This window comes from Lacerta agilis, chromosome 6 (assembly GCF_009819535.1).
Source record: "Lacerta agilis isolate rLacAgi1 chromosome 6, rLacAgi1.pri, whole genome shotgun sequence".
NCBI lineage: Eukaryota > Metazoa > Chordata > Lepidosauria > Squamata > Lacertidae > Lacerta > Lacerta agilis.
Window position 1 is genome coordinate 64,842,566 of NC_046317.1, and position 26,453 is coordinate 64,869,018.

Here is a 26,453-nt window from a genome sequence, read left to right on the forward strand (position 1 = left end):
CCCGGATTCAGGTAACCATGCGCACTAGTAGACCAGCACAAGGGCTCTCACTAGTGTGTATGGGCCTTGCTCCTCCCCCACTTCCCCAAATCTATTCTGAAGGGTCAGGAATACTCCCCAGAGCAGTGCATGGGAGGAGGAAAGATCAGAAGAGTGCAATGTTGAATTCCTCCCTCTTATCACCATCGGGCCAAGAGGATCCTCCAACTCTTGGTTCCCATTCCCCTGATTAAAATGTAAAAATTGCATCTGTGGAGGATATTTTCCTTAGCAAAAAAGTGTGTTGGGGTCATGGGGGGAAGGAGTCTGTGTGTGTATGCATGTGTTTGCTGAACTGCTTTGCAAGCAGCATATGCAGGCAGAGAGAGCATGGAAGGAGCCAGCTGCTTTGGCTTGCTCCCACTCCCCAGCTGGGCAAGGCAGTGGCAGCCCAGCAGCAGCATCATAACACAGCCCTTGCACTGCCTTCAGGGCTCTCTTGATGCAGATGCTGGGCTGCCTCTGCCTTGCCCAGCTGGGGAGTGGGAGCAAGCCAAAGCAACCCCTCTGCCAAGGCGGCTTTGGATGAGGCAAGCATGCTGGCCTGTTTCAGCTGCTGTTGCCAGGGGGGCGGGCCTAATGGATCCTCCACCCGGGCTGCCGGAGGCATGGTGGGGGGCTCCTTTAAACGTTTCTGTTGAGAGGCGGGCAGCTGCGCACCCCTCAGTGGAGAAGTTAAAAGGAGCCCCCACCTCCCCAGAATCCCCCCCCCCCGCATCCTCCTTATTGGTCTTCAAGATATGGGAACCTTATGCAGGCGATTCTCAATTTGTGCATGTTCAGCATTGGAAGAGAAGCAGGGTGGACTTACACGTATGGTGACCTGGAATGTAACCCACACATAAATGGGGGATTGCCTGTAATTTAAACTGAATTATATATACATTAATTTATCTGTTAACATCCCATACTGACAATAAGTGCCTTATGATACTATAATTGTTTGGCCAATAGCACTTTTGCACTAGTGTTTGAGTAATAATACAACATTTTGATCATATATGTTTGTTTATTTTAAGACCACGGCAGTCATTAAGTAGTCTTGAAGCAGCAGTGAAGAAGATTGAGGAAATTCCTGCTTACCTTCCAAATGGCATAGCTCTGAAAGAGGCTGTAAAAAAGGCCAGAGACTGGCTACAGGAAGTGGAGGGCTTGCAGGTAGGAAAGATATATCTACTGATCATCAGTGATGTTCATCAGTGATTTCACTCTAACTTCATTTGTTTCTGTAGACTGGCAGAAATTTTAAGTTGTACAACTGATGTTTCCATAGGGTAGGAATGGGGAACCTGTGATCTTTCAGATCTTTTTGGGACTCCCATCAACCCCAGCCAGCATGTAGTCCAGCAATATCAGGAGTCCCACAAGTTCTCCATATCTGCCTTAGATAGGCATGCAGCAGAATAATACAATTACTTTAATTTTTTAAAAAAATAATGTTTCTACACTGTTAGGTTGGTGGACGTGTGCCTGTGTTAGATACACTTGTGGAACTTGTGTCTAGAAGTCGCTCTATTCCAGTACATCTTGAATATCTGCCAAGATTAGAATCGTTAGTTGCTGAGGTTCAAACTTGGAAAGAGTGTGCAAGCAATACTTTCTTGACTGAGAATTCACCTTATTCTCTTCTTGAGGTAAGCAGTTTAAGGTGTATACATGTTTGCTTTTAATTCAGTATTTGTGATATATACACACCACATAGAAATTAAGAGTCAAGGGTTGACTGAAATACTACAAGTATCTTGTTCACATCCACAGGGTACATCAACTGAAAGTACCCCACAAAACTGGACAAGACACCTGACATAGATTTGTCCCAACTATGGCATTTGGATCACTATGAAATCAAGAATTTTGACTTAAAATTGCCTAGCAAAACTCCCATAGCAGGCTTCTGAGGGTTCCAACTTACTGTTTCCTGTGGCAGATATCGGCAAACCTTGCACCTCTTTGAAAAGCTCTGCTGGACAGCTACTCGATGTGATGCAGGCCGCAAAATAAGCCTTCATTGCGGCCTTCACCACTATGCAGTAGGCACAATTATGTGTTCTAGTAGTAAATGTTCAGTTACCCTCACAGCAGGCCTTATGCCTTTTGTGCTTAAGCCATTGTCTGGCCTGAAGCTCCACAGGAAACCACAGGGGCATTCAGGCTCCATCGTGCCAAGAGGGTGCTCAGAAGCTGTTGTGCCAATGGCCTATCACATCTTACCATTTCACAGTGAAACTAAGGCCTCCACATCTTTAGCTGCCAGGAATTCACCTAGAATGCAAGAATCTATCTTGACAAGTTCCTCACCAAGGCAAAGACTATATGCTTTCTGTGTCAGGCCAGTGACAAACTATGACTGATCCATGGTTGTCATGGAAGCCATGAAGTCCTGAGCTGGACCACATTAATCCTGATTGTCCCTCCAAAAGGTGGCTTTCCTGGTTCAGAGAGGTCTATCAGGATGATGTTATACATGACTGTGTGCAGTAACTAGTTTGGCCCTTGAGATTCCCAGATAACTATGATATGGGAAGTGGGACTATACAAGAAGGAAGTGCTGGAACTGACAGCCCTCAAGGTTCAGGTGACTGATGACTGTCAGATTTTAAAAGATGTATGCGCAGTCTTCTGTTTCCAGGCTGTTTCTCATAGATGGTCACTGCTGAGTAGCGTATGCCCTCTCCCATGTTTGTTCTTTGCTACAGCTCAACAGCTTATCCATGAGTAAAAGGTAAGGTAAAGGTAAAGGACCCTTGGACCATGAGTAGCACTTCTGGTAAAGCATTCAGCCAAACCTTAGTTTAACTAGGTGTGGCACAGTATTAAAAAGGACTTGGGAGGAGTAAAATTATTGTGAGCTCCTCTCCAGGAGCCTTACTGTGTTTTGTGAAACAGGTCAGTGTCTTGTTGCATCTCTCTCTTTTGACAGCATGACCTTGCATAGCTGAGAACCTCTTGATTCAGATGCATCTTTATTGCTTTTGCCACAACAGACTAACACAGCTACTGTGGATGGCCATTTACAAGGAGGATATGATTATGCTGTTTTACACCAGGATGAATAATGGTTGTTCTGACTCTTCACCAGGTGTTGTGTCCAAGATGTGATATTGGCACATTGGGATTTAAAAGAAAAATGAAGAAATTAAAAGAGCCTGTCCCAAATGGAAAAAAGAAGAGCACCAAATTAGAGAGTTTAAGTGATTTAGAAAGAGCTTTATCTGAGAGTAAGGAAACTGCTGCTGCGGTATGTATACTGTTAGAAATGGGTTTGGAAACAGGTGTTCAGTAGATTAAGCTTTTCTCTTGCTTTGTTCTTTTATGCTGCTTCATTTCTTCCATTTCCTTTGGTGTGGAGATGCACACTAATCCTTTTTTGTCTAGTATAGCTTTTTGTGTTCTCTCCCAAATAAAGAGGGCATGTTTTAATACATTTTAAAAATTGGACTTTCTGAGGATTGAGATAAGATGTGTTTGGGATGGATCTTCTGTTAATGAAAGTCAAGCCTCTTACTCTACATGTAAGTGTATCCTTTAACATTTGAGGAAGTGTCAGACAATGTGCCATTAAAAAAAAGGTTCAAAAAGAACGCATCTGGTTTGACTCCCTAGTTGGAATCAGAGAATTGTAGAGTTGGCAGGGACCCTGAGGATCATCTAAAGCTTTTCTTGCAAGATTTGGAGAAAATTATAGTTGAGCCCTTCAGTTTAAAAACCTTGCTCTGAGGAATTTGACTGTTTTCATGTAATTTTCTTCCAGATGGCCACACTTGGTGAAGCCCGTTTAAAGGAGATGGAAGCACTGCATTCACTTAGAGCAGCAAATGAAAAAAAAATATTCTCCACTGAACAGGATGTAGAGATCAAAGTTTGTCTCTGCCAGAGTGAGCCCGCAGCGCCAATGATACAGTGTGAACTGTGCAGAGCGGTCTTCCATACTAGCTGTGTTTCAGTGCCCAGAACTTTGCAGGAGCCTCGGGTGTGGCTCTGCCCTCACTGTCATAGATCTGAAAAGCCACCTTTAGAAAAGATTCTACCTTTACTGGCTTCCTTGCAGCGTATTCGAGTGAGACTGCCTGAGGGAGATGCTTTACGGTATATGATAGAGAGAACCGTGAACTGGCAACATAGAGCACAGCAGATGTTGTCCTCAGGGAATATAAAACTTATACAAGACAAAGTGGGCTCAGGTATACTGTACAGCAGATGGCAAACCATGGCAGGCCAGTTGCAAGAGACAAGTAAGGTAAGGTTCTCCTTGATAAGAGGAGCTCACCAGGATGTGTTGTGCAACATCCAATTGACACATTTATCTAAACCCTGAGCCAACAGTACTGTGGTAAATTATTAAGGAATCACATGCTGTTTCCCAGGCCTTGGTTCACACACATTTATTAGTTAATGGATTGTCCTATTAGGCCATGAATTCTACTCTCCCTCCTTGATATGTAGCCTTGTCATGGATTTAAGCTACCTTATGTTCCTGTCCTAAACTGTATCATTTAGAATAATAAATCCTCCTGCACCCCTGCTTTCCTTCTCAGTTGTCAACAGTAGGGCTCTCTTAACAGTCTTGCATCTCTGGCCCTTCATCAGCTCCTCTGTCACGGACCCCCAGTCTGCTTGTGGATCAGCTGATCTGATGTCACAGTCTGTTTAGCTAGGTTGGGATGAAACTTTTTGGACTATTTGTCTTGGGGGGTAACACCCCCCACCCCCAAGGTCTAATTAGATTTGACTATGTGGTATCACAAAGCCAAACTGGAGAGAAGGCAATAATTTGCCATCATTTTAAAGTGGTGTAAATGTTGACTCCTCCAGTGACTTCCCAAAATGAATTGGTTATGTGTTTTTCATGGAAAATGAAGCTCCTTTCTTCCCTACCTTAATGTGACAGTCTTTTGTCTGCAAAGGACAGGCACATCTTGCATAGCAATGTGAGATACGCTTTGCTCAATCAGACCAAAGGCCCAGTGTGATATCCTGTGTCTCACAGTGGCCAACCAGATGCCTTCGGGAGAACAGCCACACTGTTGTCGGAATACCCTGCCCCCCAACTCTTCCTTTTAGCTATAATGGTTTATAGCCATTGACAGACCACCTTCATAAGGTGTCTTTTTAAGGCCCTCTAAAAGCCCTCTAAATTACTGTTAATCCTGTAGTGTGTTGAGATAGTACTTAATTTTGTATTTCATGAATCTACTGCCTAGGAATTTCATTGAGTTACCCCAAGTTCTGATGTTATAAGAGAGAGTAAAAAATAAAATACTTTCACTTTTTCCATGACATATAACATTGTTAACTTCTGTCACATTCCCATTTAATCATTTATTCATACCTAAAAAGCCCCAAATCCATTCAGGAAGGTGATCAGCTCCTAACAATGTTGGTTGCCCTTTTCTTTCCTGTTTTCTATGCACCTTTTTTTGAGATGAGGCAATCATGACATGGAATTTGCTTTTTTTACTTCTACACACAAGAGTTGACATTTTTCGTTAGTTGTCTCTTTAACCCCCTAAGAATCTTTTTCCCAAGTCACAGACAGATTAGACCCTATTAGTGAATGTGTGGTTAGAATGTTTTGCTCCTTCACATTTCAATGGCTTTTCATTTGCTACTTTTTGCTGGCCGTCCACCCTGTTTGGTGAGATGCTTTTGGAGCTCCTCACATGTTTGTTGAGTTTTCACAATCATGGATAAATTGGTACTATATTAACTGCAAACTTTGCTACGTCACCCCTAATTCCAGATCACTTAAATAGCACCTGCTCCAATACTGATCTTGCCTACATGCATTACTCTGTTGTGGAAAACTGTTTATTCCTCACTTCTGCTTCCTGTTCCTTAATCAGTTTCCAGTCCAAAAGAGTACCTAATCCAGTGACTTCAGTTTGTTTTAGACTGTTATAATATTGTGTTTTAAATTGTTGTAGCCAGCCATAGCACCTTACGGTGAAGAGTGGGTAATAAATTGAAATAATAAAAATAGAACTTTCTAAAACTAAGATATGGGTAGGTCAGTTGTTAATTTAAAGTTACATTTTAACACCATGATCATTCAAGTTCACAGCATGTTAAAGAAATAAGGTGGTGTTTAATTGCTTCTCTTTAATTAGGTTTCACAGACAATTGGTGCTACATCTTTCTCTTTGCCACATGACTGGAATAACAGACCCATGCATTTACACTCGCCTTTCTCTACAGGACAAAACTGTATCCCCCTTCATGGTAAGTATGCTGTACTTGGCATTCATCAGTGTGAAATCCTAAACATAACATTATGAGCTCCTTTGTGTAGGATCTTGTAGGCAGAGAGTTTGTAAAAATAATTTCAATTTGCTTGATGTGCTTTGGAAAGAAAAGTTTTAAAGCTATGTAACTTCACCACTGATAATTAAAATTTTTTGCTACAGGTAGGTAGCCGTGTTGGTCTGCCATAGTCGAAACAAAATAAAAAATAAAAAAAATTGCTTCCAGTAGCACCTTAGAGACCAACTAAGTTTATTCTTGGTATGAGCTTTCGTGTGCATGCACACTTCTTCAGATAAAAAATATTGTGTTTGTCACTCTAGCCATAAGTGCAGAGCTGAATGAACTGATGATGGAAGCCCAACTACTACAGGTTTCACTACCTGAAATACAAGAGCTGTATGAGATCTTATTCACCAAGCAAAGCCCAGTTGCAAAGACAGAACAGAGGTCACCAGTAGGACCAACAAGTGAAAAGGTGAATTTGGGACGGGGTCCATCTCGGAAAGGGAGTGATTGCTTGAATCTGCTTGTTTTGAAAACCTTGTTTTAATTGCTGTAGTGTAAATACAGGCTTCCCTCTCTCATCAACAGTGCACACGCACACACACAAGTATTTTCCTTTGTATCACTTTTATTTCTCCCCTCCCTCAACATCAGCCACTAGAAATCCAGTTCAGTTGTTTCTCTGTACCCCTTCCCCCCCAAAAGCACACCAGATGTGCAGTTGCAATGGAATTCTTACAAATGTTCTGTTGCATAAGCTTTGCCAAACCAAAGCTCTAATGTCCAGGTTTTGTGACATTGCTTATGAGCTCCAAAAGTGGTTAGGGGTAACTTGCATGCTGTGGCAGTTCACAGCCAATATGTGTGCTCTCAATATTAATTCCTTTGCATTTAAAAGGTGAATGGAGTTTTTTTGTATCTGTGTTGAAAAAAATGGTAAAATTTTTCAAAAAATCTCATTCTTAAGTGCTATAAGAAAGAGATGCTGAAGTATTATGCTTAATATGTGTTTCTCATTAAATGTGTGGATGGTTACTGCATAGCATGCAGAAGTATAAGGAACTGGCTATGTGGTACTTTTCAGTTATGATCTTACAATGCATGTTTCTTGTAGACTGATTTTTGTCGAGGGAAGAGAGATGGAATTTGCTCTGTGGAAAGGAAGCTGAAGAGACATTTTGAGAAAGGAGATTTCTGCAGTGAGATGAGAACACGAGTCAGAAAAATAGCTCCCAACAAGAAAAAACTGAAATTATCTCATTTGAGGGAACTGGGTACTAGCAAGCTGGAAAGAAACAGGTTGTTTGACATACAGCGGTCTGGAGAAAGCCAGTTGCTTCTTTCGGATATGTCCTTCTCTGAACAAGAAGAATCTGAAGATGAGGATGCCATCTGTCCAGCTGTCAACTGCCTGCAGCCTGAAGGTGATGAGGTAGGTTGAAGGAAATATCTGTAAAGGATGTAATAATGCATGGTTTGGTAGAATCATAGAGATGGAGAGGGCATTTTAGGCCACCCAGGACAAACAAACCCAGTTCTTTCAGCCTTTTACCCTAATACTGTTTTCTGAACACCAGTTTTTCTATCTCCTTAAAGTATTGTGCCCAGTACGGTATATGGTACTAGTAGACTGCTAGCCATATAGCTACATAAAACTTGCTAGCAAACAGATATAAAAGTGATGTACTATATTTGTTGTTGTGTGAAGACTTTTAACTCTCTTTGTGTCTAGGTGGACTGGGTCCAGTGTGATGGCTGCTGCAATCAGTGGTTCCATCAAGTATGTGTGGGTGTCTCTCCAGAAATGGCAGAAAAAGAAGACTACATATGTGTGAGCTGTACGGGAAAGGACTCTCCATATCGAAAGTAACATGCCTGATGAACATAAGGACTCTACAACAGAAGATTAGCTTTTTTTTCCTCCATAAAGCCACTGGGCTGGTTTTAGAGCCAAGTTGCAAATGGTGCTACTTCTATCCTAATGGGATCATTTTTCAGACCTTAAAACAATTTGACACTTTTGTATTTTTATCCTTTAAGCTGTTTGTGGTTATTGAGGTTTGAAATGCTGACTGTTCAGACAGGGGTTTTTCGCCAGTTTGAAGGCATCAAAACATGCACCTTTTCATGTATAGCATTAAATTACCTCTTTGAAATTTACCAGCACATTTAATCAACTCTGTTTAGGTGCAAAACACTGCACTAAGAACTCCCATAATTCCTCTTTTTGAAGAAATCCCTGTTTACTCTTTTGAACATTTTTGAAAACTTTAGATTCCCTCCCCCTCCTTTGATTTTGTAGACTAGGTTTATTTATCTGAGCAATAACTTCTGTGTCTGGTTTCAGTGACTGGAATTCTATTTCTGAACAGCGTGTGGTGCTTTTAGCATTGGTTAATGTACAGAAAGCAAATGTTTAGGTTCTAGTGTCACTGATGGACTAGTGATGTAGGAGACAAGAAAGCTCTGTAAAGTAATGGCCACAGCTGTATTTTGGCTTTTTCTTCTTTTTTGGTAGCTTGTATCAAATGTTGCAGTTTATATTGTGGAATAAACCCTTGGTTATGTTACAAAATTCAATCCTGGTGTCTTCAAAGATGTTGCATTGCAGCCGTTTCCCACTTCAATCACTTTTATGATGCATGTTTTCACATACTATGTTTTTATAAGCATCCATGCCATTGCATTTTCAGACTTCTTTCTCTCCTTAATCCCACAGAACCTAGATCTGCCTTGTAAAAACCTACTTCCTCATTACCTGTGGCAAATATGCGTAGAAACGTAAAAAATATTTCTTTTCTAAGACCACGAATATGTAGGCAAGTGGGTTTTATGAGGTAGATATGTTTTACAAAGGTCTCTCAGATGACATGAATGATGGGAGTCCATGCTTTGCAGGCAAAACATCCCAGGTTCAGTCCTCAGCATCTCTAGACTTGTCACAGAATTATGATGGAAATTGGTGTGGGAAATGCCGATGTTCACTTACCATATTTGTCCCATGTCTGGAACAGAAATCAGTTCAGTGAATATGATCAGTATTTGCTCTTGTTTTGAGTCCGCCAGTGGTGCATGAGTGATTGCTTCTTTCCCCATTTGTATTGAGTTCCCTGTGTATCGAAATGAATGACCATTGCTTTGAAATGGTGTGTAATAACGTAATAATAGCAGTTAATGTAAAACTCTGCCAAATTGGAAAGTGAGGCTAAGTTTGTGTCAGAAGACAAACTGCAGCAGAGTGGACATAAATGTCTTCTTCCATCCCTAGCATCTCCAGGTATGGGTGCTTTAAATCCTGAGTGCCACTGCCAGTCAGTACCTGAGCTAGATGGACTAATGGTCTGATTCAGTATGAGGGTCAGGATTCATCTATGAGCTTTGTCAGCCCAAGCCCTGCCACAGCTATCTGTGTATTGGACTGGTGTTCCTTTTTGTGTTAATTCCTCATGGTATATATACAGTATTTGCTCACTTCTGACTTCGGTAAGTTTTTGGACAGCAGTCTTCACAACCAGATGCCATTCTTTCCCATTTCATGGGTGACGAGAATACAGTTTGGAACTCTTGTCCAGTGAGAAAAAGGACAGAAATATTCCTAGCAGCTTTGATCTTCTTGCTTCTATGTCTATATAACTGCCACTTGAACAAGTCCGACTGAGTTCAGAATCAATGTTATGTTAGATGATAGCTCAGTCAGCAGAGAATGAGACTCTTGACATACATTTGGCCTAAAATGTAACTTGCTAGCAGAATGAAAAAAACATTGGCTGGCTATTTTTTAATCTTTTTTTTTAAATGACAATACATTTAAAGCATAAAACATATTTGTAACACAAAAATCAAAAATTGAGTGGTGATGGAATTTTTATTTACAGGCTTCTTATTTCATTTTAACTTCTGGAATTAGTGGCAGGAATATGCTATGGGATTAGTTCTTAAAACTTGCACTAAATCTGACAGCTAGTGAGTACAAGCAGTACAAATTATGGATGTTATAGTCCAGGAGTTTCTTCTGTCTACCTGCAGCCCTTGTAGTGGTTCCAGAATAGCAATGGAAACTGTGTTTTATAATATTGTCGCAACTGCAATGGGTTGGCTGCACTGACCAGCAGCACTTTCAAAACTCCCATTATTTGACAGCAAAGCACACTAAGAGCCTTCCCCCAGCCTGGCACTTGCCAGATGTTGGGACTGCAGTTCTCATAATCCTTTACCCATTGTCATGACGGCTGGGGTTGAGGGCAGTTGGGAGTCCCAACATTTGGAGCCCCAGCCTGAGGAAGGCTACCTGAGGGAAAGCCTTTGCTTGAAAGCCATGTCCAAAACAATCCTAGTGCCACTTCATTCATTCATTCATTCATTCATTTAAATAACTAGCTAGCTAGCTAGCATCTTGATCAGCACTTGGGGGGAGGCGCAGAATGAAAAATACTTTGCTCCTTTATGAAGAAACCTGTTCCAGAACTGTGTAGAAAAAGATTGTGTGAGAGAGAAATCCTGTCCTAGATGTGTTCCTTTCCAAAATGCTGGGAACGTGATTTTTGCAGACTAGCTCTTCCTGCTGTAGTCATCCCATGCCACCTCCCATATTTTCAGAAGTGTCCCTCAACATTCGCTCTGATTTTGGGGAAATGCTTGTACCTGTGAGGGCAAGGAAGAAATGGTGAACAACCCCCTCTGTGATCATCCATTGGCTTAGCAGAAGCACCTGCTGAATCAAAAGTCCTGTGAGCTCATTCAGGTTATACAGTACCTTGAAAACACAAATTACCAGCATCAATAGAGTAGTAACAAAAGTTTTTTTTAGACTGCTCAGCCCTTAGATTTTCAGAAATGTACTACCCTCTTCAGACCAATAAACATCTAATTTCAATCTACAGTGTTACCTTTGAGCCAGTGCTGCCAGCCTTTCCCCTTATGAGAGATGCATGTTTAAAGATAAGAATATTATTGGCCTGTGGCAGTGTTTTTATTTTGGGGGGGGATGGGGAGAGGGGAGCACCTATTGTGTCAAGAAGGAGTGGGAGAAAGAGTGGCCAATATTACATTGTTTTGCCAGGTTCCTGCAAAGGCCCTCAGCTTCGAAAGCACTGCATTGTGGGAAGGAAACCAAAAAACCAGACTTTATCATATCACCACTGCACAGCCAGCATGAGATTGGGTTACATACAGTGGCCTGGTTGGTTCCCTGTACAATAGTGAGGTTATTACAGAGAGATTGCCATCGTTTTTGACAGAATCAGATCTAGAACACAAGGGCACTGGTATAAGAAAACAGTGTAATCTTTCATACGGAAGCACTTAAATAGGATTGTTTTGTCACTATGCTGGTCTATGCAAAACAGTGTTCTCAAGCATTTACTCTAGAACACATGGGTGCTGATGTAACAAGCCAGTGCTGGAAACATTTAAATTGTCACCCTGTTGATCTGTGCAAAGCGTTGTCCTCTCAGGCATTCTCTTTAGTGAAAGCCGTTGCACAACAAAGCCAGTTAGGGAGCTTTGTCTTAAAATAGCAACAATGAAATTGGGTTAGTACAAATACTGTATTGGTAATAGGCCAGAAATAATATGTCTCTGTTCATCTGGATGTTTATAGGCTCCGTCATGCACTTCACTGGCATGGCACATGTCTCACTACTGCCTGCTCATGAGATCTGAACTGGCATATTTAATTCTGGCTACAACCCAACTTTACCTCAGAATGTGCTAGTTCAAAAGAAAGATGCTTATAGTCAGACCATGCTTGTGGTTTCATGCATCCATCTGCAGGACAAAACAATGGGGTATTTCTAGTACATGTTGGGTTTGCGAAAAATCCACACGTTTTTGTCTGTGGTTTTTGCATGATTAATTAAATGTATTTCAGCCATTCTAAGAAAAGCATTGCAAGCCCTTCAGCAGTTTGCTTCAGCATGCAATGGGGGGTGGGTGGAGGAAAAAGAACTTTGCTACATATTGATGCTGCAGGGCATTCATTACAGGTGCCACATAATACTTGTTCTGCACTTGTAATAAATCTATCTTTTAGTGTGGCAGCATGTACACTTTGGATCTTCCTGTGAATGAGGTCAGGTAGTAGGCACTTTTACTGTAATCTTAATGGTTCCTGTTTCAAACATCTTTTGTTTAGGCAAGCCCTCCAGGCATGGAGAAGTTGCAAGTGTTTTTTTTTTCCCTTTTCTTTTCAGCTCTTAATAAAAGTCCCCTCTCATCATCATCATCATCATCATCATATTTATATATCAACTTCGATTTGAAATTACAAGGCAATGTACAATAAAAAACACACAGTACAAAATAAATTGGCAGACAATAGACCAGGACAGAAATAAAATTTATAAACGCAACCAAATTCTGGTCAATTCTTAGGGCCTTTTGGTGCAGCCTTTGTATTTTGTATCCTCCATAGCACCCGTCCATATAAGGGAAGTCCGCTGTGGCAACACAGTGTAGCCCTTCAGTTCTGAAGAAGTGTGCATGCACACGAAAGCTCATACCAAGAACAAACTTAAGTTGGTCTCTAAGGTGCTACTGGAAGGATTTTTTTTTATTTTTTATTTTGTTTTGACTGTGGCAGACCAACACGGCTACCTACCTGTAACTGGAACCCTTCAGTTCTGCTCTTCCAGGGCTGTATGACCAGTTGGCTTAAGAAAGCAGCCCTTACTGGGCTTTCAGCAATCTTCTCTCTCTTTACTGCCTCACCACTATTTGAAGTACAGCCAGGAGAATGATGCCAAGCTACAGCTCTGCTTGCTTTTAGCTCATAGCTGACTACTGAGAGGGATGGGTGAGTGGGAGGGCATTTTAATTCTGATGGTGTCAATGAGGGGGGGAAATGCTTGTTTATTTTTTAAGAGACACAAGATTGTGTATGCACAGTGATGGCTGCTCATTAATAGCAATCATGCATGCTATCCAGCACGGGCCCATGACATGTATACAACCATATGCCATCTCAAAGAATTTTTTTTCCCTGGTCAGGTCACCACCCACCTAACTTTTGATATCAGGGATACCCAGAGAAGGAGCTCTGATTACCTTAATATCCAGACAGTGGGAGGTTGCAGGCCTTTTAGATGCCTCTTCAGTACATCTCTACATTTTACCACTGCTCAGCTGACTGTCCAGAGCGGGAGTTAGCAAACTTTTTCAGCAGGGGGCCGGTCCACTGTCCCACAGACCTTGTAGGGGGCTGGACTATATTTTGAAAAAAAAAAAAAGAATTCCTTTGCTCCACAAATAACCCAGAGATTCATTTTAAATAAATGCACACATTTGACTCATGTAATAACATGCTGATTCCCGGACCATCCACAGGCTGGATTTAGAAGGCAATTGGTTCAGATACAGCACCCGGGCCTTCTAAATCTGCCCATGGTCCAGAGCTTTACATTCCAGACTAAATCAGAATGACTGTAAAGACTGTAATTCTAATCACACATGAGAGTAAGCCCATTTCAATCAGGGTTCCCTAATTGATCAGAAATAAGTTCATATAGTCCCTCCACAGTCAAGAAGCAAGGTCATTTCTCCTCCCTGTCTTTTGTTTTGTCTTTTGTCTTGTTATTTATTTTCAATTTTATTTATTAAATTTGTATACTACCCTTCATCTGATGATCACAGGGCTGTTTGCAACTTACAAAATGAAAACAAAAAAACACATAATCATCCTCATCAACAAACAAACCAATAACCAGTAGGGAGGAACATGTGCTCTTTGTTGGACTCCAACTCCCACCATTTCCAGCCAGCATAACCAATGGTCAGGGGGTGAAGGAAGTTGTAGTCCAGCAAGGGCCAAACATTCCCCACCCCCTGCTTTAAGATGTAGGTGAACAGTAAATTTTTGTATTGTATCTGCCCATCCCTGTTTCCAACAAAAGCTATTGAGCTGGACCCCTAAGCCAGCCAAAAATGGCTGGATCCCACCATCTGTCCATTTTTTAATTTCAAAAGTTGTCAGCGTGTTCAGTCGAGGCGGGCAAGTCTGAATGGGGTCAATGAAGGAGCATGGTAGAGGCGGGGACACACTGGAGACCCACAAAAGGGGGTCAGTCTTCACCCTGGACAAAGTGGCGAAGCGAAACACCAACAAGGAGACCTGGCTGGTCATCAGTGGGCATGTCTACAATGTCACCTGCTTCCTCAACGAGCATCCAGGTAGAGAGGAGATTCTGTTAGAACAAGCTGGTAGAGGAGCCAGTGCCACTGAGAACTTTGAAGATGTTGGCCACTTTATGGATGCCCGAGAGATGCTTGACCAATACCTTATAGGAGAGGTTCATCCTTGTGACAGTAATCCTAATGCCTCCAAGGTTCCAAACAAGTCTCTCTCGAAAGAATGAAGTTTCTGGACAGTCTGGCTGATCCCTGTTTTGGGAGCCATAGTCTTGGGAATGATGTATCGGTACTACATGATGGATGGGAATTTCTCCTGGTTTGACCTTGCTGAATCTTTAGGACTGGAAACCATGCCTTGCCACTGAAAATTGGATTTTACTAAATTCTGATGAACCCCTAGATTTTGCCCTTCACTTGTATCAGCCAGTCCAGCAGCCCTGCTGTCTGCAAAGCCAAGCAGGAATTTGGTGGGACCCACTGTTCTCTTTCTTGTAACTGCAGAAACAGCAATTTCCTGCCATTCCATGGCATGGCATGGCATTTCTGTCACCATTGACCTCTGACCCATGCCAGCCTGTCCCATTAAGTACCTGGATAATGAGATGGCACGCTGTCAACATTTCTGCTTAGCAGAGCTGCAAGAGAAATGGCTCCATCAGCACAGCGCAGACTGGGAACGTCGGCACACCTGCCTCTTCTCGGGTGTTTTCCTTCAGCTTCATTCCGTACATGGTTTTTGAAACGTTTAAATGGGTACATTTTTGTTTCAGTCTTCTGGTTTACATAGTCCTGACTGCCTGCCTTTTAAATCTGTAAAGTAAAAAAGTAAAAGTTGTCAGCCTAAGGATGCGATGCTTCATTCCGTGCTGCAGGGGGCGCTCTCCGAGAACCGGTTCCGGCGGGATCGTCGCAGGCGCCGCTCTCCGCGCGAGAGCACGTCGTTGAGTGCGCGTTTGGCGCGCGGTGGCGGCAGGAGCCGCGGCCCTCAGCCCGCCTAGTGCCGCTTCTCCCGCACTCGTTGCCTTACCTCCCAACTCGCGCTTCCTCCCCGCCCCCCCACCCCCGCGGCGGTTCTCCCTCGCATTTGCTGCTGCGCTCAGGGGCGCGGCGGGATGGCGGGCGTCGTGGCAGGCGGCGGGCCGGGCCCTGTGGCTCAGGGGCTGAAGGAGGCACTGGTGGAGACCCTGAACGGCATCCTGTGCCCGGTGCAAGGGGTTCGCGCAGCTGCCGAGGAGCAGGTGAAGGTGCTGGAGGTCACCGAGGGTGAGTGTGGGGGCAGCAACTGCCCGACGGGGTGGGGTGGGGGAAGGCTCTGAGGGGAGCGGAGCCTCCCGCTTGTTCCCTTTTGTGGGCTTCGGCCTGGGATCAGCCTCGGGTCTCCCCGGCCAGGGCAATGGGCAGAGAAGGAGATGAGGATGGAGCTGTTCCTCGGTTTTCTTGTTCCGGATTAACCCCTTTGGGGGGGGGGGCTTTTGTTGCCGTGGGGAAGGGGCTGGGAGGGACTTTTCGCAGAGCTCGAGGTGGGCGGGGAAACTCGTGCCCTGCCTCTGCTGCCACCGGTTCCGCGCTCCCTTCAGGATCTTGCCCCTGTCTCGCCTCCTCTTCGGCACCGGAGATGCCAAGGCTTCCTTTCCAGGTCGTTCGGAGTTTATATATCTCGGAGTGGGCTGCCTCCGGTGGCCACGCTTCTCCTTTTGCGCCCATGTACCGGTATGTAAGGCATAAATCGGCCTTCGTCTGGTGAGTGTCGTCGGCCTGACCCTAAGGGTCGCCGCAGCGGTGCTACCACACAACTACAGGATGCAGTTAAAAAGTGGCTCCCTCCCTTTGGGCTAACGGCGGGTCCTTGGTCAGAAAAGGTTGAAGGCTGCCGGGAAAGACGGTTCCTCATGGGATAGGTTGGGTGATGGGGATGGAGGGGGCTTTGTCTCGGCGCCTTGCTGAATTTCGCCTATAAAGCAGCCTTAAGGGTTTCCAGGCTAAATTATTCAGACTTTAAAGAGCAGCCCTGAACCGAGTGAGATAGTAATATCTCTGTACTACAATTGATTGGCCTAAAGGGTTGTGTACAGCCGGGTTTTAATGAGAAAAAGCTGTGCTCATTAACATTAAGTGTTGTAGACTTAAATAGAGATGTAGATCTTAAGCCTTATGCAGAAATGTTTCGAAATGGTGTTCTCTCCTACTTAAAACTAGCTTAGGTGTGTACAGTACTGTCATAGGGTATACAGTATTGTCTTTCTCCCACTTCTTCTCTGGAGCATTGTTATGCTCACTGTGATAAGCTAGCTGTGGGAGTGCCTGGTACATAAATATTCCCACACAGATCATGATCTACCATGTGAACTGGTGCAGATCAACAAGGGCTGAAGAAATGCATGTCTGAATTGCAGAGTCTGAACGTGCTGATACTTCACTCCATAATTTCCAAATTAATCTTTTTAAATGTGCTCTAAAACCCATTTGAACTTCATAGATTTAGGAGTGACATAGCAGTTCCATAAACATAATCAATTACCGGTACTTTGGTTTAATGTAGCGAGTTATTATAAGATCTGAATTCTGTGTGGTTATTAGTTCTGTGTGTGTTATATGTGTTGATACATACATGTGTGCGTGCTTATATGTGGTTAGATCCAACTCCCACCAGTCTCGGCCAGGACAGTTAATCATCAGGGGTGATAAGATGTGTATTACAACCATTAGCTGATGGACACCATGTCCCCCAACCCTGTGCTAAGGAAATTAATTTCTCCTGCCAAAATACCACAATAGGAAAAAAAAAATCTGCTTTAGCTTTATTTATTGATTTATGAATTATTTATGTGCTTATGCATTAGGAATATTCTGTTAAAATATTTAAAAACAATGTTTTCCATAGAAAATTCAAATGTTAAATCAGCCTTTAATAAATTTATCTCCTTTCCCTCTCTTCTCACCCCCACTCTGGTAACTTAAGTGACTAATGAGAAGAAAATTCCTGAGATTGTAGTATGTAATGTGTTGTGGGCAGATAGGATTGCTACTTGGTCATTGTTGTGCAAACATTGTTGTGCAGGCAAGTGGAGCTATAGGGGAGAAAGGCATAACTACCTACTTTCAGAAGCAAGACATGAACAATATAGCACTTTTGTGATGCTGTTCTTGTTGTTTGAAAGCTGTCATTGCTTGAAGGAGAAGTACCAATATTTATGTGTATTTGTACTATATTTTCTGTTTTTGTCTGTTTTAAGCAGTTTGATTAAGTCACTTCAAAGGGAACTTCCTTCAGACACCCAACCCAGCTAAATCCTTTGAGGCTTCTCCCAATGTGGTTTCTTTCAGTTGATGAACTTATAACTCTGGCACAACTTAATTAATTGGAGATGTCTGCTGAGTAAAACAAATGTGTGTTGAGTTATTGGTGGAGAGGGCAGAAAGATTAATCGTACAAAGAGGACAGAGATGGCACTATTAAAGTGTCACTAATTATTGCAATAAAATAAATCAGTTGTATAGCCTTCTGAGAAGGCTTATCCATGAGGCTTCTTCACATAGGATTAACCATTAATGATGTATATTTTAAGATCAGAAGTAAGTTGTGCATGTTTTCTTTGTAACTTAGTTAGCTTTATCTGCACCTATCCTGCAAGCCCCTTCATGGATCACTGCCTTGTCGTGGCGAAGGGGCTTGAATTACTCAGGGAAGCTATGGACAGGTCAAGAAGGACAGGTCATAGTGGAGAGTTTGGACCAAACGTGATCCACCTGGAGAAGGAACTGGCAAGCCACTCCAGTATCCCTGCCAAGAAAACTCCATGGACAAAGACAACAGGCATATAAAAGATATGACGCTGGAAGATGAGCCCCTCAGGTCGGAAGGCGTCCAACATGCTACTGGGGAAGAGCGGAGGACAAGTACAAGTAGATCCAGAGCTGATGAAGCGGCTGGGCCAAAGCCGAAAGGACGTTCAGTTGCTGATATGCCTGGAAGTGAAAGGAAAGTCCAATGCTGTAAAGAAAAGTATTGCATAGGAACCTGGAATGTAAGAACCATGAACCTTGGTAAGCTGGATGTGGTAAAAAATGAAAAAGCAAAGACATCACCTTGCCGACAAAGGTCCGTATAGTTAAAGCTATGGTTTTCCCAGTAGTAATGTACGGAAGTGAGAGCTGGACCATAAAGAAGGCTGATCGCCGAAGAATTGATGCTTTTGAATTATGGTGCTGGAGGAGACTCTTGAGAGTCCCATGGACTGCAAGAAGATCAAACCTATCCATCCTCAAAGAAATCAGCCCTGAGTGCTCACTAGAAGGACAGATCCTGAAGTTGAGGCTCCAGTACTTTGGCCACCTCATGAGAAGAGAAGACTCCCTGGAAAAGACCCTGATGTTGGGAAAGATGGAGGGCACAAGGAGAAGGGGACGACAGAGGATGAGATGGTTGGACAGTGTTCTCGAAGCTACTAACATGAGTTTGGCCAAACTGCGAGAGGCAGTGAAGGATAGGCGTGCCTGGCGTGCTCTGGTCCATGGGGTCACGAAGAGTCGGACACGACTGAACGACTGAACAACAACATCCTGCAAGCCAGCCCACGTTTTTGCTTAATTCTTATATTTTAAGAGTTGGATTGAAGAGAATTTACAGCACACTATTGTGTATGAAAGTATAAGAGTGCCATACGTCATCAAAACAGGATAATACTAGCCTGAAGAAAACTCTAGGCTGCCTCATTTATTTATTTTTTTGAGAGAGCTCGTAAAAATATTAAACAGGAAGCGGCTTTGGACTCACTTTTCCAAAACAGAGAGTACACCAAGTCATAAACTATCCTTAAAACACAAAACTTAACCATATTGTTGAGCATGTGGGGAACAGTTTTATGAGACATTCCAGATAATTGCCTTTTAAAACAATTGAAGCCAAATGTCAAACCATATGAAATTTTATTTGGTGAAACGTGGGGGAGGAGAAAAGGGAAGGCAAAAACACACAGAGAGACTTGAAATAAGCCAGTATCTTGACTTAGCTAGTTAGATGTTTCAGAGCACCTAGCAGAAAAGAGATTAAGAGAGAAAGCATCTGTTGTCACCTGGTGAATGGTTTCAAAACACTGTTGATGAATCATCTATTGATGGATATATATCTGTGTGTGTGTGTATGTATGTGTATATATATAATTTTTATTAAAATATATTTAATTTTTTGATGAAACATCCATCTTACATATGATATATATAAAAACCACTTGGCCATCTTGGTCTGAGACTTCCCCTCCTCCTTAACTAATGGTTTTCCTAATTATACTCTGATGTTGCATTTTGTTATTACATATTATTAGTACCCTTAGACCATCAAGAAGGCTGATCGCCGAAGAATTGATGCTTTTGAATTATGGTGCTGGATGAGACTTTTGAGAGTCCCATGGACTGCAAGAAGATCAAACCTATCCATTCTCAAGGAAATCAGCCCTGAGTGCTCACTAGAAGGACAGATCCTGAAGTTGAGGCTCCAGTACTTTGGCCACCTCATGAGAAGAGAAGACTCCCTGGAAAAGACCCTGATGTTGGGAAAGATGGAGGGCACAAGGAGAAGGGGACGACAGAGGATGAGATGGTTGGACAGTGTTCTCGAAGCTACTAACATGAGTTTGGCCAAACTGCGGGAGGCAGTGAAGGATAGGTGTGCCTGGCGTGCTCTGGTCCATGGGGTCACGAAGAGTCGGACACGGCTGAACGACTGAACAACAACAACAACAGCACCCTTAAATGATCCAAATCTTAAATACACCATTTAAACATCATATTGATAATAATTGATATCTCTAACCTTACAAAACTTCTTGTAGCCCTACTAACGATGTCAGTTTTTACAGTTGTCTCAAATACAATGTAAATTTATTCCAGTCTTTCAAAAAGGTCTGGTCCTGCTGGTTCTGAATTTTCCCAGTTAGTTTCACCAACTCGGCATAGTCCATTAACTTCATCTGCCACTCTTCTTTTGTTGGGATCTCTTCCTGTTTCCATTTTTGGGCCAATAATATTCTTGCTGCAGTTGTTGCATACAAAAACAATGTTTTATCTTGCTTATGTATTTCTCTATCTACAGTACCCAATAGGAAGGCTTCTGGTTTCTTTACAAATGTATATTTCAACATTTTTTAAAGTTCATTATGTATCATTTCCCAGAAAGCCTTCACTTTTTTTACAAATCCACCACATATGATAGAAGGTACCTTCTTTTTCTTTAGATTTCCAACATTGATTATTTAGTCTGTACATTTTTGCTAACTTCACTGGTGTGCTCTGGTCCATGGGGTCACGAAGAGTCGGACACGACTGAACGACTGAACAACAACAACATACATCAGTTTCATTACATTTTCTTTAAGCAAACTGCAAGCTGTAAAATTTATTCCATCTTTCCAAAGTTCCCCTTCGCCCAGTGTATCATAACCGATTTAACTTCCTCATCTTTCACATGCCATTCTAAAAGTAGTTTATACATTTTTGACAATATTTTAATTTTAGAACTCAACAAATCTACTTCAAACCTGGATTTTGCATATTCAAATCCATTGTTTTTCTCCTCTTCTTTAAATATTTCATTTATTTGACAATAATGCAACCAATCTTTCACTAAGCTTTTAATTTCTTCATAGGTTTTAATTTCCACTGATTCTCTATTTCGATTATCAAATCTTCATATGTGGCCCAATTTCCTTCCATATTTAACTTTTTTACCCTTGTAGCCTCCAATGGCGATAACCACCATGGTGTTTTACATTCTAACAAACTCTTATATCTATTTATTGATGGAAACTTAAACCCAATATAAACCATCCTCTTAATGAGGGCAGGTGGTCATTTGACCCTATCATGAGTTAATGCTCCTGATGATAGTGATAGCTGATCATAAATTTATTTAGACACTGGGTCCACCTCAACAGCACTGAACTTACATTACATAAGGCAAGCCACTTCAGATTAGCTGACCCACTGGAAATAAAGGATTAATCTGAGGATGTACTACTGAAAATTAAACTCAGGATATATTCAGGGACTGCAGGCAAATTGAAAGAGGTACAGGATTTCAGACTCTTGAAAGGATAGTATTGGTCTGTTCACACACACTCTTGCCCTCCTCCGCATACAAATTCAATTATTCCTAAACTATTTCTTACATATCCCAAGTGTCAGGTGCTCACACCTACAGGAAAAATTTATATGCAGCTTGTAGTTTAGAATATGAGCTGATAGCTGCTTTGAAGAACTGAGGTCAGTCCTCCTGTTACAGAACAAATGAGAATTGCTCATTCTAGGAGTGGTTGCTTCAAGCGAGCTTGGCAACATGTCACACTTCTACTTTTAGCAGCAAGCCCAGACTCTGTTGCATTATATGATCCTATAATGGTACAGTATGGGGTGAGCAACCACCATTAGGCCCTCTGATGTGTTGTACCTTACATACATCATTCACAACTGTCACATTTTCATCCTGCGCCTTCTGAATAGGTTATTTATTTATTTTAAAAGTAAAAGGTAAAGGTACCCCTGACCGTTAGGTCCAATCGCGGACGACTCTGGGGTTGTGGCGCTCATCTTACTCTATAGGCCGATGGAGCCGGGGTTTGTCCGCAGACAGCTTCCAGGTCATGTGGGCAGCATGACTAAGCCGCGTCTGGTGAACCAGAACAGCGCACGAAAATGCTGTTTACCTTCCCGCTGGAGTGGTACCTATTTATCTACTTGCACTTTGACGTGCTTTCGAACTGCTAGGTTGGCAGGAGCTGGGACCGAACAATGGGAACTCACGGCGTCATGGGGATTCGAACCGCCGACCTTCTGATCTGCAAGCCCTAGGCTTAGACCACAGCACCACCCGCGTCCCTTATATTTTAAAAGTAGTAGTAGTAGAATTTGGCAGAACCTGCAGATTTTGTTACGCTGAAACTGGAAACACAGGCAAATTAACGCTAGTTTGCCCTAGCAATTATTCAGGTAGTTTTTTGCCCTAGCAATTATTCAGGTAGTTATTATTTCCTATCCAGAGGGCTCTGAGTTGAATTTTAATAGTTGTAAACCTATTGCTAGCTGAGGTGGGCCTTGCAATCTATCTATAGATGGATTCAGTCTCTCAGGAGTCCATTTGATGGGAAAGCAATGGCTGTTAGATTGTGATTTAGTGAAAATAGTTAATGGTTTTAAGAAATAACCTTGAGAATAGGCTAGTGTGAAGCATTCTACATAGTGCTGCTCAGGAAGAGTTTTGCAAGCTTCAGTTGAGATAGTATATGACAGCATCACTGTCATAGCACTTAAATTATGTGAAAGAGCATGTCACATAAGATGTACTGGTATCTCAGTGGCCATCCCTATTTCCCAGGAGAATTTCTAGGACTGCCCTCAGTCTTGCCTCACCTCAAATCACCAATATGTTTTAAATGTATAAAACAAGGGTGGCTAACCAGAAATTCTCCAGATGTTGTTGGACTACAGCTTCCATCATCCCTGACCATTGACCATACTGATTGAGGCTAATGGAAATGAGAGTCCAAAACCATGTGGAGGGTCACTGGTTAGTCACCTCTGGTCTAAATCAAGAGTGCATAATTAATCTGTGCTAGATGATCCTGAGTATGCACCTTTTATGACAGCATAGGAAGCTGCCTTATACCATGGTTGGGCCATTATTTCATTCTAGCTCAGTATTGTCTACACTGACTGGTAGTGGCTCTCCAGGATTTCAGGCAGGAGTATCTCCCAACCCTAACTGGAAGTGTGAGGGATTGAACCTGGGACTTTCTGCTTGTAAGGCAAACCGTGTACCACTGAGCTAGGTTTTGCTGGATTAGATCAAGGTCCATGCAAGAATGTCAACAATCAGCATTAAGGATGTCATCTTTTGCTGTTATGTGAATAAGTTGAAGTATTTGGTTTCGTTTAAAACACAGTTTGAATGCAGTATTGCTTCTCAGTAGTTATGTCTTTGCTTCATTATAGAGGCTTGTCTTTGCAGTGATAGCATAGTTTGAACTTTACTGTAAACAAATATCTTTTTCAAAATATTTTTGTCTTGTGTTTCTGTCTTAGGTAAATATTCAGCTGCTAACAAAATATAATCAAAATTGAAGTATACATTTAAATTAAGAAACAAATGTAACCACAATTTTAAAATATCAGGAATTACTGGTAGTATTTTTTAAATGGCAGTATCAGCACCCTATGATTAAAGTGTAACGCCCCAAAAGTCTTTTGTAAGGATGTATGTTTACATATTTTGTACATACCTTTTAGGGGAGGGTGTTCAGTAATCTTCGCGGCACAACAGAAGATCCTGTCCCTAATGCCCAGCAGCTTCACGTATGGTAGAGGGGCATAGAGTTGGGATTCTGAAGTTGACTTCTGTGTTTGACTGTTCTTAGTATCTGGTCCTATGCTGTTTAACGTCAAAAGCAGCACTTTGAATTTAGCCCAGGGATGAATTGGTAACCAGTGGAGATCAGATGATAATAGAGAGATGATCCAAACTGTGAGTCCTACATAGTATCTTGGTTCAAAATGTAGCTGCCCATTTACTACAGCATATGAATAAAAGAGGCCATGTGCCAGCTGAAACTGTAAAATGCATTCTACCCACCCTCACTATCTGGCCTCAAGGCACAGAGCTGAATCCAGGAGCATTCCAGTATTGAGTCTGATGTTCAGGGTGGTGCAGTCCTAGCCAAAACAAGTTTTACATCTACCTCCCAGTTTCCAACCTCCTCACCCAACAATATTTCCACTTTGTCTGGATTAAGTTGTAGCTTGTTTGCTCACCACCAATCCAAAACTGACACCAAGCAGTGCTTTAAATCCTCCTCAGTCTTCCTGAGTTCAGATTACTCCTATGGTTACAAGACTAGGTAACCATAGTGGTAATATAATGATTCCACTAACTTGGAACTGGGGGGGAAATTGCTTTCCTATTCTTACTTGAAGTTTTCTGGATCTCTTCCAGTATAGCCTAAACAATGTTCTTCTGCGAAGGGAGAACCCTCGGGGATCAAGACTCAGTCCTGAGCATGTGATGTTCACTGGGCCTAGCTGATGGAGCCTGTACTTGGATAAAGGCCAGTTTTGCAGTTTTTTACTACTAGTATTGGCTTTGGTTCCACAAGAAGTTTGAGAAAATATTTCTGAACAAAAGAAACTTTTAACATTGCTTCTTCTTTTAATTAGGATGCTCCTGCTCTTATAGGAACTGTGCCCCATAAAAATTCAGGAGCAAGAAAGAAAGATGGACTCCTTTTGAATTTTTCATTGCATACTCTATATCAGGGTGGGGAACTTACAGCCCATGGGCCTCCCCATTTGTCCTGCCAGGCAATTTTGCTTGATGCATGCTTATCTGCCCTTCTGGTGTCAAATGTGGGACACGTAAAGTCACCGCTGGGCCAGAAGGGTGCCTGTAAAGCCCTCTTTATGGTGCTTTGAAGTCCCAATTATCAGCTGATTGTTGGGGTTTCGAAGCACAGCTTAAGGCTCTCTGCAAGCACAGGTGTTCAGTTGATATTTGGGTGTTTTTGAGAGAGCCCTGCACAGCTGCAGCCCATACAATCAGCTGGAAACAGCTGCACAGAAAGCCTTGTATTCAGAGAGTGCTGGAAGAAGCCCTTGGAATACAAAGGTGTTCTCTGCAGAGGAGAAGATGCTCAGTTTTTAGGACCATTTATCCCTCCTCCCTGCATAATGGTCAGCATATTTTGAATGCTGATGGCTGTCAGTCACCTGACATAATGATGTGAGGCAGGGCAGTCCAACTTTTCATACTAAATGGGCTATAAGAGTACTTCGACATGGAACCCACGGGCTGCACACTGCCTTGTCTTGCAGGGTTGTGGGAATGAGGCCAGTCTTGAAGTTGGGAAATCTTTTTTGTCCCCCAAGAGCCACATTCTTTTGGGGAAAACCTGTCCAATGGTGGAGCCAAAGCAAGAAGCAGATAGGTAAACAGGGAACCATGACTTGACTGAATGACTCTTTCAGTTACCCTATCCTTTCTCTCCCTCTCTCTTTCCTACCCCATCTGTCTCTGCTTAGAAGAGTGGAGTGGAGGAAAAGTTATGGTTAAGGTTTGCATCAGCAAAAGGGGAACAATTTCTCTGATTTGTGGGGAAGTGATTAAAGTCCATTTACAAACAAAAGGGTTGTCTTGTTGGAAAGCTCAGCATCGTACAAATTACGTTTCCTGAAAAGATAACACATATCTTGGAAAAAGAAAGAATTAGTACACAGGTTGGAGAGCAGAAATACTTAACAGCTCTGCTGCAAAGCAGCATCTTCCCATTTTTCTTTGTGAAATTGCGGGAATTGCGAAGGGGGTGACTGGATGGGAACACCCTGTGAGCCAGAAGTCCCACCCCTGAGTTAAAAAACTACATATATAAATTGAATAGAGGGTGCGGGTGGCGCTGTGGGTTAAACCACAGAGCCTAGGGCTTGCTGATCAGAAGGTTGCCGGTTCGAATCCCCACGATGGGGTGAGTTCCCATTGCTCGGTCCCAGCTCCTGCCCACCTAGCAGTTCGAAAGCACGTGAAAGTGCAAGTAGATAAATAGGTACCGCTCCAGCGGGAAGGTAAACGGCATTTCTGTGCACTGCTCTGGTTCGCCAGAAGTGGCATTGTCATGCTGGCCACATGACCCGGAAGCTGCACACCGGCTCCCTTGGCCACTAACGCAAGATGAGCGCCGCAACCCCAGAGTCGGACATGACTGGACCTAATGGTCAGGGGTCCCTTTACCTTTAATGTCTTATTGGAGAGGGAGATAAGAAACTGCAGAGATGATGTTGGTGGACTGTACTAGCACTACATCAATCATCAGCGAATTTTGCATAGGATAATTACAGGATGTGAATGTGATCAGTACGTACCTGCTGCAATGGTGTCTATTATAAGTCCAAGTGCAGAAGCTTCTCTTGTGCCATAGAACTGGCAGAACTGGAATCTAGCCATAGAACTGGGAGACATTAAGAATTATTTGTTTAAATTGAATGTTTATTGTTTTAAACTCATATTT

At 42.5% G+C, this 26,453-nt stretch overlaps 3 protein-coding genes across 6 annotated transcripts in view; all 3 read left to right on the forward strand.

Annotated features, from left to right (window-relative positions):
• The window catches only part of KDM5B (lysine demethylase 5B), a 51,291-nt gene extending 42,426 nt beyond the window's left edge, over positions 1 to 8,865 (forward strand). For all 4 annotated transcript variants that reach the window (XM_033153162.1, XM_033153160.1, XM_033153164.1 and 1 more), the window contains 8 exons: positions 1,059 to 1,197; positions 1,494 to 1,673; positions 3,119 to 3,277; positions 3,791 to 4,276; positions 6,147 to 6,258; positions 6,603 to 6,757; positions 7,400 to 7,717; positions 8,018 to 8,865. In XM_033153162.1, coding sequence (XP_033009053.1) covers positions 1,059 to 1,197; positions 1,494 to 1,673; positions 3,119 to 3,277; positions 3,791 to 4,276; positions 6,147 to 6,258; positions 6,603 to 6,757; positions 7,400 to 7,717; positions 8,018 to 8,155 — 1,687 coding nt within the window. In that variant the 3' untranslated portion in view covers positions 8,156 to 8,865. The remainder of the gene's footprint in view (positions 1 to 1,058; positions 1,198 to 1,493; positions 1,674 to 3,118; positions 3,278 to 3,790; positions 4,277 to 6,146; positions 6,259 to 6,602; positions 6,758 to 7,399; positions 7,718 to 8,017) is intronic.
• Positions 8,866 to 14,282: 5,417 nt separating this feature from the next.
• LOC117049238 (cytochrome b5-like) lies at positions 14,283 to 14,636 on the forward strand. The gene has a single exon (XM_033153978.1). It carries the CDS (start codon positions 14,283 to 14,285, stop codon positions 14,634 to 14,636), a length of 354 nt encoding a protein of 117 aa, XP_033009869.1.
• An 873-nt stretch (positions 14,637 to 15,509) lies between these two features.
• The window catches only part of IPO9 (importin 9), a 33,728-nt gene continuing 22,784 nt past the window's right edge, over positions 15,510 to 26,453 (forward strand). The window contains exon 1 of the mRNA XM_033153165.1: positions 15,510 to 15,675. Within this exon, the coding sequence (XP_033009056.1) occupies positions 15,525 to 15,675 (151 nt within the window). The 5' untranslated portion in view covers positions 15,510 to 15,524. The remainder of the gene's footprint in view (positions 15,676 to 26,453) is intronic.